General features: G+C 45.7%; 1 protein-coding gene across 3 annotated transcripts in view; it reads right to left on the reverse strand.

Moving 5' to 3' along the window:
- pdgfab (platelet-derived growth factor alpha polypeptide b) overlaps nt 1-11,449 on the reverse strand; it is a 19,892-nt gene that overhangs the window by 7,646 nt on the left and 797 nt on the right. For all 3 annotated transcript variants that reach the window (XR_004213887.1, XM_031877750.1, XM_031877749.1), the window contains exons 2-4: nt 10,105-10,201; nt 5,588-5,722; nt 4,172-4,362 (exon numbers count right to left, since the gene is read on the reverse strand). Coding sequence is in view for 2 of the 3 variants with exons in the window: in XM_031877750.1 (XP_031733610.1) it covers nt 4,172-4,362; nt 5,588-5,722; nt 10,105-10,201 (423 nt within the window). In the remaining variant the exon portion in view is untranslated. The remainder of the gene's footprint in view (nt 1-4,171; nt 4,363-5,587; nt 5,723-10,104; nt 10,202-11,449) is intronic.

The following is an 11,449-nucleotide window of genomic DNA, read 5'->3' on the forward strand; positions in this document are numbered from 1 at the left end:
CCCCCCCCCACACGTAATCCACAGGACCCCTCTGACGACCATAAATCATGCTCACTGTATCACCGTCACACTGCCTTTTATTTATGAAACACCCCGTAAGTCAGGGTCCCACACAACCGCAGGGCTACAGCTACTGCTTCCCCCAACACCCGGCTCTGACCCGCTGTCGCTGAGGTAACTGCCAGTGTGTGTGTGTAGGTGTGTGCGTGTGTGTGTGATGGGGTCGGGGCCAGGGCCAGTGCAGGGAGATGTGTGGACCCCCACACTCAGCACTGTGGCTATATCCGCCTGGCCTCTGTCAGCCCCCACTTTGATCCAGCAGCCATCAACACTTCATTACTCTGTGGCCCGTCTTCCTCTTGCTGCCGCTTCACACAAATGGCCTTGTCCCTGCGCTGCGGTGGGCAGGTTTATGTAGCATAGAGCGCTCTCTCTCACACACACACACACACTCACACAAACAATCTCCCTTCTTGGGTTTACACAGATGTGTGCTGACGACCCTCTCTGACCTCTGCAAAATACTTGTACATACGCTTCAAGGACCATCAAATGTTTCCTGCTACTAAACCAAACCAAACGAGAGAAACCGAGCTTCATTGTTGGCAAATTATACCATAATGATTAGATTAAGGCACCTTATGGAGGCAATTAAAAAGGGTTAGTTGTCATGTTTGGCTCCTATCAATCGTAATTGTGTTTATTTTGAAAATAAGAATATTCAAATACCGTTTACAGCGCAAATACTGTAATTTCTATATATTATATATATTTTTTTCTTACTTTGGGGGACTCAAGAGTATAATTAGCAGCTAATTTATTCTTTCTGCTTATTTTTTGTTTCCATAATTCCAAGCACTCTCTGTGCTGTCCTTGAATCATGAAGAGCACCTCATTTACTGTCAACTGTGTGTTTCTGCAGCAGAAACCACAAGTAACCTTTTGGATTTCCCAGAGTACCTTACTTGTAACACTTGTCTTCCCATGTGGTTTTGTGGATGAGGAAGGAGAATACAATGAACTTAGAGACCAAATCTACTGCAGAAGCCTTAAGAGTTAATGAGTGAGCAGATGAGTGACAGCTCCATTCTTTGCCTGTTTCATGGGCTGTTTAATCAACCCCATAGGAAGAACAAACAGAGAGGCATTTAGATTCACACACAGAGACTCACACACATTCATACGCACAAAGACAATGTGCAAAAGAATGCACGTGGACGTTGAGATCTCTTCCTAACTATTTCTCTATATCCACCCACACACACACACACACACACCTTGTATACTAGTCTGTTCAGTCCTGCCTGTCCAAAATCTCCAGTTGTTTTATGAGCAAGTTTGTCTAGCAAGCATCGTAGCCAAGTGCACTGAGGAAACTATCAGAAATACTGGACACAGCTGGAAAGATGTGAGGTGGAAGAACAGAAGGAACATGGGAGAAGGAAGTAAAAAAAGACAGGAGAGGGTATAAATTAACAACCAAAGGGGACCAATTATAGAACAAATTCTGTTATTTAATGTCATGGACATGGTATTTCATGTCATATCTAGATTCGAACAACTCTGAGAACACGAAGACGCAAAAACACTGGCAAAATGTCCAAAATGTTCTGCCAGCCTTCAGTGATAAAACACCAAAAGGAATCACTTCGATGGAAAAGAAAGGGGGAGAGCCAAGATGCTGGGATAGAGGGAGTGAATGTGGTGTCATTGAAAGTGCAAAAGGAGGTGGGATGGGGGTGAGGGAGGAGTTAAAGGAATGCTGGGATGATAGAGCCTGAATACATAAAAACTCATTAAGAATTCTGTTTGCCTCTCTCCTGTCTGTTTCCACGACTTTATGTCTCTCTTTGCATCTCTGCCTCTCTCACTTAATCTCTTTTTCAATACTTAACCTGCTCTAAATGCCTTTACACCATTCTCATTTACTCTGTCTATATGCTGACGTCAACTGTGATGCAACCTACACACACACGGTTTAGAGAGACACCTAAGAAAATGATAGACCAAAGTGCAAAAGAAGTTCTAGACAAATGCATAAGGAGGGGAAAAGGGAGACCATGTAGAAGAGAGAGAGTGACTTTAATATCTGCCCCTTCTCCTCCCTCAGGCTAGTCCTATTTAAAGTTGCCTTTTTTATTACCCTGCCACTGAACAGGAAAGGTTTGTACAGTAAAGGGCCTGCACAGAACCGTTCTCTTTTTTTGGGGTCCATAGCATGAAAAAGGAAAGAGGGATAGAAACAGAAGAGGGGGAATAAATAAATAAAGGTGCATTTGGACAAATGCATAGTGGCATGAGATGGAAAGAAACACAGCAGATGTGTTCTTTTCCCATCCTTGGCTAGCAGAAGGAAAACAAGTCAGTTCCAGGGTAGACGGGCAACATTTTTAGCTTTCTAATAAACGGAGGGAGAAGCACAAACTGAACCCCTATTCAGACTAACTGCTGAGAGGACAGACAGAAAAAAAAACTTGGCATGAGACAATGTTTCTCACACACAAAGTGGTGAATGTCTCCTGACTGGAGCAAGCACTGACGAATGACCTTTCCAGGGATACGACGCCTCATTTTGTCCTCAGTGTCACGAGGGGGACACGGCCAAAGCTGCATAGATCACGAAATTCCAGGAATAGCGGAATCTATAGCCTTATAGTGTATTGTCCGTCGTCGTCAGTCTTTCTCCAACAGTCCTCGTCACAGACAGAACTCCTAATGAAGCACAAGTCTGGCAGACCAAGAGACTGACAAGCTTGCATTCAGACGGGTTGTGGTGTATATCAGAGCTCTTACCGCACTGTGAGTCAGCATCTCTGATCATAAACCCTGTGCGCTGGATGTAGTTCCCTGTGCCCTACAATAGCCTTCTTTTCAGTGCAGCGTTACTGTCTGCTCTACAAATAAACGACCAAAAGAGGAGAATTTCCTCCCATCCATACGGAAATCCTTCCTGACCTGAGCCAGTGTGACAAGGGGAAGGAGCCAGACGGGGCTGGTATTTGTTTTATTACTCTGCAAGTATATTGAGGCGGCATCCTAAAACCCTGCTTGATGTCCCAGTGCCCATGGCCGGGCAAGATCACAATGATTAAAGAGACAACAGAGTCCAGAGATAGACTCAAAGAGAAGCACAAACACAGTCAGAGTGTTCCAGGCTATCCTGTTTATCCCCCGGTTGTCTCTTACTCTTACAGAACAGAGCACATAACTCCCATACCTCCAAACAGAGCTGTGCACCGGCTAACAGTCTGTAGTGTAAATAGAGCAGAAAAACGACTCAGCTCCAGCCACGGTGTCTCCTCTGATCCTGAACAGAAGGACATGTTTTCAAGCTAGCGACGCCAAAGAGCCTCTGAGAACAGTGCAACCCCCTTCGATCCCTCTCTCTTCCTCTTTGTCGCCTCGTCCCCTCCAGGCTCCCTGTTTCCAGAAAAGACAAAGGGCCAAACAAACAGAGAGCGGACAAATGGCTGTGCAGTAACCGACGACACTCAGACATTCTCAAGGTACAGGAAACTGTTTCTCCCTCGCTCTCTCTCTCTCTCTCTCTCTCTCTCTCTCTCTCTCTCTCTCTCTCTCCCTCTTTGTCTGTCTGTCTGTCTTATGTCTGGAAGGAGCATCCCTCTCTGGTCAACCCTTCAACAGATGTCCCGGCTGAAGGTGCCAACAGCCCTCTCTCCCTGTCCTTTCTCTCTTTCACTTCCTGGCACAGCCGCCCTGGACTCTCGCCAAACATGGGATAGAGTGATGAGGAGAGAGGGTGGTGATCGGCTGTAATGGAAGGAGAGAGGGGAGGGGGCAGCGGAGGTAAGGTGGCCACTATTTGGGTACTGGCCAAGGAGGCTCAGAGGAGACAGGTTGATTGAAACGAAGAGTAGCGGTGGAGTAAAAAAGGGTGGAAAGGAGCGTGAAGGTAGGCAGGTCAACCCAACCTTACCTCTCATATGATTTACTTACCTGGTGAGAGGGAAAGTGGTGGAGATTCGTGAGTGGAAGTGGGTGTGTTTGTGGAATGAATGAGGTGAATATGATTGTGTGTTCAACCCTGCACTAATGATTTGGGTTGATTGCAAGAATATGACTTTTCAGCAAGTCAACAAGCTTGGACACAATCTCGCCTGTAGGTGTGTGTGTGTGTGTGTGTGTGTGTGTGTGTGTGTGTGTGTCTTACCTTAACGGTGCGATGGTGCTTGCGGGAAGGGTGACAGCGCATGTTGCTTGTGTTGCAGCAGCCTGTGCAGCGCTTCACCTCCACACATGGCGGCCATATCAGGAAGTTGGCAGACGTGGGATCCACCTGGCTCCTGGGGATCTCGTAGATCACCGTCCGCGTCTTACACACCGCCGGGACCGCCTCCTCTGCTGTAAGAAAGACAGGGAGAAGGAGGAGCCCGGTTAATGCACCTGGTCTGCATGGGTGTTCGTGACACATTTTCCGAAAGCATGCGTGTGCTGTTGTATTGTTGGAAACCGTCCTTTTCACTCCCAGCTACTTTATGAATTCCTTCGCTGCTCATTATTTGATGACTCACTTGACGTGGGAGCTGTTCATCTTATCTTGGATCACACCCAACCTTCTTTAAGGATGTTAAGAAGACATGCTATCCAAAAAGCTGATCTCGTATCGGCTCAGGAGCTTTGGGATGAAGTCGGTGAGACAGAAAGTGACTGCTCCTTTGTTCAGAGTCCTAACTGGGGTTAATGCAGCGTTACTAGGCCAGAAAACTTTTATGTCCGCTGGTGGGAAATCTAATAACGGCCTTTGACCCTGTTGGTCATATAGTGAAAAGAGGAAGGCAGTAAGCATTCATTTCAGATTGAATGCTCTGACAGGCACTCGCACGTAAAGATGTGACAGAGGGTGTACAGTAAGATGGCATTAGGTCGTAAAGATATGTGCATGTGCAGAACGTGAGGGCTTTTGTGGACAGCTGCCAAAATGGTATGTGTATCAAACACTTATGATATGGCCACATACATGAAATACAAGCAGCCACTTTACCCTGTGTCACTTTAAATGCTATACTGCTTTGTCTTGACACACTCATTGCACACTACATGGTATTCTCTATTCCTCGATCAGATATCATACCGCGTGGCGTTTTATGAAGAAATCTGACTGAGAGCCCAGGCGAGTTGCAACTTGAGCCCTGAATGCCTGGAATTTCCACGCTCAAGGATATATTTCTCTCCTGACGCGTGTGTCTTAGATCTGCAAGCCCATGGCCAATTAAAAGGCTTCATGTCAGACGTCCTCGTCAACCTCACACACCAGTCTCGTTTCTCATGATTCCTTGATTGCCATAAATACTGGGTAGACGTCTTCATTAGGGTAGCATTTATCCACAGAAAGGCCATATAAAAGCCACTAACTATTAGCTTTGTTTGAAATGTGTAAAGTGATCGGTTTCATCTCCTGGGAACTCAAATGTCAGGGCGGGATATTTAAAATGGAGGTTATTTTTAGGGCATTATGACACTGTAATAAGCTGTGCCAAGTTGTGATGTACAGTATATAGAGCCAAATGTGATCATGATGCAACCTCTTAGCTGCACAGTGAAGCATGTAATATTCATTCGGTCTTACCGATGCTCCTCTTGCGTCGGCTGTGGAGCTGGGAGCTCTTCAGGTCATTGTAGTAACCGTGATGACGGGAGTAGTTCTTCTGGTGGTTGTGGTGCTTGTGGTGCTTTGGCTCCTCGATAACATTGTTTCCCGCACCTCGTCAAAACAGAAGGCAGCCTCATTAATGAATGTCACACAGAGAGGAAGTAAAAAAAAAAAAAGTTTTAAACCAATAAACCAGCGATGAGTCGGTTAATCACGGCGTAGACTGTGGTGGGGGGCTTGCTAGGCCTCACCAGAAGGCTGAATGTGACCCGCCATTGATGTTTTATATACCCCTTCCACAACTAACAATGTGCTGGTTAGTCACACGACCCTAATGAGATGGTAACTTCCTACTGGCCTCTTGTGCTGTATGTAACACATGCTTTGATTCCCTGAAGTGCTTAGGGTTTCCTTCAATATGATGGCTGGCAGGGCAACTGCTGATGATGTCACAAATTGAAGAAAACAGTGCAGAGTACACATGGTACAGGCAGGAAGCACACATTACACAAACCTCTGTGTAATTGCAAGCTTTGTGCATCAGCCTAACTCACTCATTTGGCTGAACTTTCCCAGCAGGAATAAAGTATCTAGAAGGCACGTGCGTCAGCATGCTCCTTCAAAAACAACCAGCTTTCACAGACGAACTGCGGACTAAAGTGGTCATTGCACAGGTGGTACTCAGCCGCCATTATCCCTGTTTGGTGTCTCTCATTTACCAGAAAATGTTTGCTTTTTCAATCATTCAGCCGCTTGGAAAAGTAAATGTTTTGTTATGCCGCAGCGATAGCTCCTTAAGACTCCGTAACTCCAGACTAATATAGCCAGCTCAGCATATTCACAGCCATGGTCATCTGATAAAGCTTGCTTGTTTTGGTCCCCACCCAGAATACAAGTTGGATTACAGAAGAGTGCCAGAGCAGCTATAAAGCAATAAAGCTTGTTCGCAGGATACAGCCCTTTCCCAAAGAGCAGAGTCTGAGAGTGTTTGCTAAGAGGGTGGGTCTACCTGTCTGTAAGTACAGCATCAGGCTGACACAATCCTACACTTGTACACCTAACATAAAGACACACTCACAACTACACAAACTCCTCTCATTATCCTCCGTAACATGCTAAAACCCAGTGTACACCAGCAACAACAAAGCTTAGCCACAGACAAACACATTGCCCTCGTCCAGCTCCTTTGTGCTCTGACCAGAGTCATCTGAAGGGATTTCCTCTGCCTATACACAATCCCCCTCTGGGATTGGTTGTTTATTTGCTTTTGGATGCCTCCTTTTTTCAGGTCTGCTCCTCGGGGAGAGTGGAGGGATTTTTTCTTAGCCTGTCTTGCCGTCAGTCAGACAGCCAGTGACCCAGAACTAAAGGTCCACAGGAAAGAAGTGTCAACTGCAGCTGAGGAACAGTGTATGGACACACATGAACATGCCTTATATATGTCGCACATATAGTCTCCATATATGTGCAAACACACCTAGGCTGTCTGCACTGCAGGTGGACTCATTTTGACAGCTGGAGGATTTTCCTACCTGACAACCTTTTAACACTGCGGGTCACTGACAGAACTCCCACTGTGCCTCCTCTCTCTCCACCACACCTAGCCCTCTCTTCATCTCCCCCCTGTCAGAGGACTGGAGTGAGGGAGGGCGTCACACTGTGACCACTGGAGACAGTTTGTGTCAGAGCTGACAGGAGAAAGGGAGCGAGAGCATAAAGAAGTCCTTTATAGACTGCGGAGTCCTTTTCTCAGCACAATAAAAGGACCTTTCTGAGGGTGTTTTCTTTGCGCTGAAAGGAGAAACATGGGGAACGAAGGCAATCAGAGTGATCAGGCAGGATGATGCAGGAGAAAAATAGAGAGAAGAGAGAAGTTAAGGGAGGCACAAATAGAATGAGAGTGAGGGGTTTGCTCCTCTGTTGGTTCCAGGTGAGTAAGAAGCAATAACATGCCCGGAACGTCGCGAAACTGAGACAAGAGAAAAGAGGACAAGAGACAGTCTCTCGCCATGAATCAGGCTTTCATGACTCGCAAATTACTCCCTCCATTAGCTGAGGGCCTCGGCTCCCTCCCTTTACTCCTCCTCCGCTCTTTCTTTCTTCCTCTCCTTGTACAACATGTTTTTGACTTCTTGTAACAAGTGCCTCCATAATTCCCTCTCTTTGTCTGTCTTCCTTGTTTCTTCCCTGTCAACAGTTACATGCCTGAGTTAGTACACACGTATCATTGTAGGTCACATGGGCGAGGTGTGAAAGCAGGTGGGACACAAGCACAATAAATATGTTTTTTGAGGCACTGTAATTCATCGGATGTGCTGCCAACTGTACACACTGTGAACACTCTGCCAGCTTGTCAGAAAGTGGACTGCACAACAACTTGCAGCCTTTCTGAGGGCAGTGTAGCAGAAACACAACCTCCAGAATCCTCCTGCTCCCTCCTCCACCTCTGCCCCACGCCAAGAGTCAGGTTCCCTTCTCTGTCAGTCCTTCACTGAGAGAGATAAGACAGGACAGGCCAGGGGGCCGCCCAAGGAGGGAGACGGGGTTAGAGAGGAAGAAAAGCGAGGAGAGGAGCACCTCAGGGGCCAGACAGCCATCTGCAGACTTCAGCGGGGTCATCTCATCTGTCAGTCAAAGCAGGAGACACCATCCAAGAGGACGTGTCCACATAGACCCGCACTGAGCAAAGCAGCCTTAAATGACACACACAGCCGCGAGAAAAGCCCTGCAGGCCTTCCCAGGGATCCTGACACATATATACGTCCTTAGAGGCTAAATTATCTCAGATAGTGACAAAATGATATGATAATGACTTTAACAAAATATCAAGGATTTCCTGGGTGCGACCTTTAAAACGCAGCATCAGTCCATGTTACATTTTCCAGGTACCAATGATCAAAGGTTTAAACCAACACCTCATATAAGCCTTTCCTTTCTCCTTCCCTGGTTGACATGCTATGCTATGTACAGTTCAGCCTATACTAGCTTTGCTGTCCTGGCCATCTGCAACAAAAGCTCTGAAAATACCCCTCTGGCTGGCGTCAAAGGTCTTTTAATGGGCTCGCCTGTGCCGCAAAGCTGGCCGTCAGACAGATTTATGTCCTCGTAATAATAATCAGCCTACTACTGTTACCCTGCAAAACATTCCTGTGTTTGAAGAAATACATGTTAATTCAATTATAAACACCTCTTCTCATGCTAGAAGCAAAACCAGGGATCTATTCTGGGCTCAACATAAAGTGGGGCGATCACTGCTGTGGAGTACAGGTTGGTTTGAGTGTGAATTAATAAATTAAACACACTAATGATGTGGGGCTATTACTCTCCCTAATTGAAAAGCAGTCATGTGGTTATACAGAAGAATACTTGAGTGAAAGTCTGGTCCTATAGTGTTGCTCTGCTGAATATCAGTTTTGAGGCTACTAATGAGCTACGACCATTCAGGTAGCTGACATGATTTGGGACTGTTAAAGCAAATTTTTGTAAATACCTATTTCCAACAACAAATCTTCAGGGGAGAGCCCTGAATTTGATATGTGGCCAAAGCCTGTGTAAATAGAGGCTCATGTGAAGGCAAACAGCTTCTTCCAGCACACCCCTGTAACTTAATCTAGGACAGACATGGGACAGACCGGTCCCCCACCACAGAAGAAGCAGCTCCTCCAAGAACCTGAAGCTGAGAGAAACCTGCCTGACCTGTCTCTGTTTACAGGGCAACATATGTGGCGGTCTGGTTGCTATTAAGCCAGTTTATTGCAGCAGCTGAAAGAATATGCACAACAACAAAGTTGCCAGTGAAAGTCCATCTTTGTCACATGTGTACAGTAAACACACCTATCGCGGTAACTGCTTTATCACGCACACCAGGGCTTGATTTCAGGGGTACAACTTGTAATAAGCAGAATGTGCCAAAAACAGGTGTTCTTGTTCTTTCACTAAATCCACTAAACCTGAAGGATTGGCAGACTCTATTCATCTTATTTATTCAAATGTCACTCAAACATCAGCTACCTATTAGACACAAGTGGATCCATGCATGCTGAACACTATTATCAATGGTACCTGTGATTCATTTTTACAAAATTCTCCTATCCATCAAGCAGTGGTACTGAGCCTATTGCAGTTTAAATGACAACAAGGCAGGCATGATTATGTTAGATATAACCTTTGTATACATTTATGGAATAGTTATTTGGCTTGATCCTCAAGCGAGCACATTTTGCCTCACTATACAAATATATATGGAAAGTCCCCATACCACATTCAGGTGTAGCCTACTACCAAGAAGGCTATGTTTAAAAGTGAGGCCACAAGAGAGCAAAATTCTACAGCTAACAAAGGCATACTGCTTATGTAATTATGCTGCAGCTGTTTTTAGTACCACCCTTTACTCTGTGTTGTCACAGCCACAATAGCAGTGTCACATGTGAACAACGTGTATGGCGTCGGGATTATTAAACATGTCTGTGAAAGTATCAAGAGGCTGAATTTACCTATGGAGTCAATGTCCAGTAGCCGCTGGAGGTCGCTGATGCTGTGGATTTCACTGTGGGACAGTCTGTCTATCAGCTCCTGGGGAAACTCCACTTCCTTTAGGGGGGGGGGGCAGAAAAATAAACAAGAGATGAAGGTTAGAGATGTGTCGGATCAGTGGCAAAACGTTTGTGTAATTGTTTGTCTGTATAAGTAAACGTGCAGGGTTCAAACAACCACCAGGAAGATCACTGCTAGAACAATTTTGCAACCATGTGCCAACTACAACTAGCAGATCTACCCTTTTGCCATAAATCCCCCTCATACACGGAGAGAAGAAGAACCCCCTTGAGAAATGATGCAATCAAGGGAAGCCTATGCTCTGCAAGGGAGCAACGTTGCAGGGCTGGAAAGTAATTCATCAGAAATGTTCTACGATATTCTGAGTAGTCTATAAATATATATAGATATATTTATAGATTACTCACGAGATTTCCAGGACAATGATGGTGGCAAACCATCATAAAGATCATAAATTGAAAACATGTTAATATAGCTACTTCTTTGACTATTAATTGGATGCCGAATTAGATGACCAGCCTGAAAGCCTGATTCATGGTGAGATGACCGACTCGAATTATTGTTTGACTAATCCTGTCCACTGCGGCACGATGAAACGTCGGGATTTTGAAGTGCACCACGGATCGGGGCGACATCTGCCCGTGTGAACTGCAGCTCGCCACACTTTGCACTTGTTGCGGTCATGCAGGCACCTCAAAGTTAACGCGCAGCCTTACAGGAACAGTGGCTATTTATATCGCCCCGGAGCGGTTCCCATGAACGCTTAGCCCAACCAAAACGTTTGCCCAGTTGGCTCGGGCTACAAACAGATTTGGCACAAACGCCAAAAATAACTGTGATATGCTTCCAAATGCAGACGCGGTGTTGGTTCTCAAACGCGAGTATAGCCACTACCCTCATGATAGCTGGAGCTGATGTGCTATTTGGTCATTCTCTAAAAATGAATCCATGTTTACACTGCTCTTATAATAGCGTCTCAGTCTATGCCCTTATTATTATTATTATTATTAAAAGACAGTTTGTATCGGTTACAGGTTGATTCAAATGAAGAAATGCTTTAAATTATAACGGCTCATAATCGTATCTTCGAGGCTAAATTCATCCTTCAACCCAAAAACTTTGTGTTACTGCTCTATGGTTTTCTTTCTCTGGGTATGAAGTTGTGGTGTGTAGCTGTTGGAGAAATGCGCGCTCCGTGGGAACTTTGCACCCTCACAGGAATACAACCCTGCACCACTGTGTGTGTGTGTGTGTGTGTGTGTGTGTGTGTGTGTGTGTGTGTGT

The sequence above is a fragment of the Anarrhichthys ocellatus genome, unplaced genomic scaffold (genome assembly GCF_004355925.1).
Source record: "Anarrhichthys ocellatus isolate YVR2014 unplaced genomic scaffold, GSC_Weel_1.0 scaffold146, whole genome shotgun sequence".
In the NCBI taxonomy this organism is placed as follows: Eukaryota; Metazoa; Chordata; class Actinopteri; order Perciformes; family Anarhichadidae; genus Anarrhichthys; species Anarrhichthys ocellatus.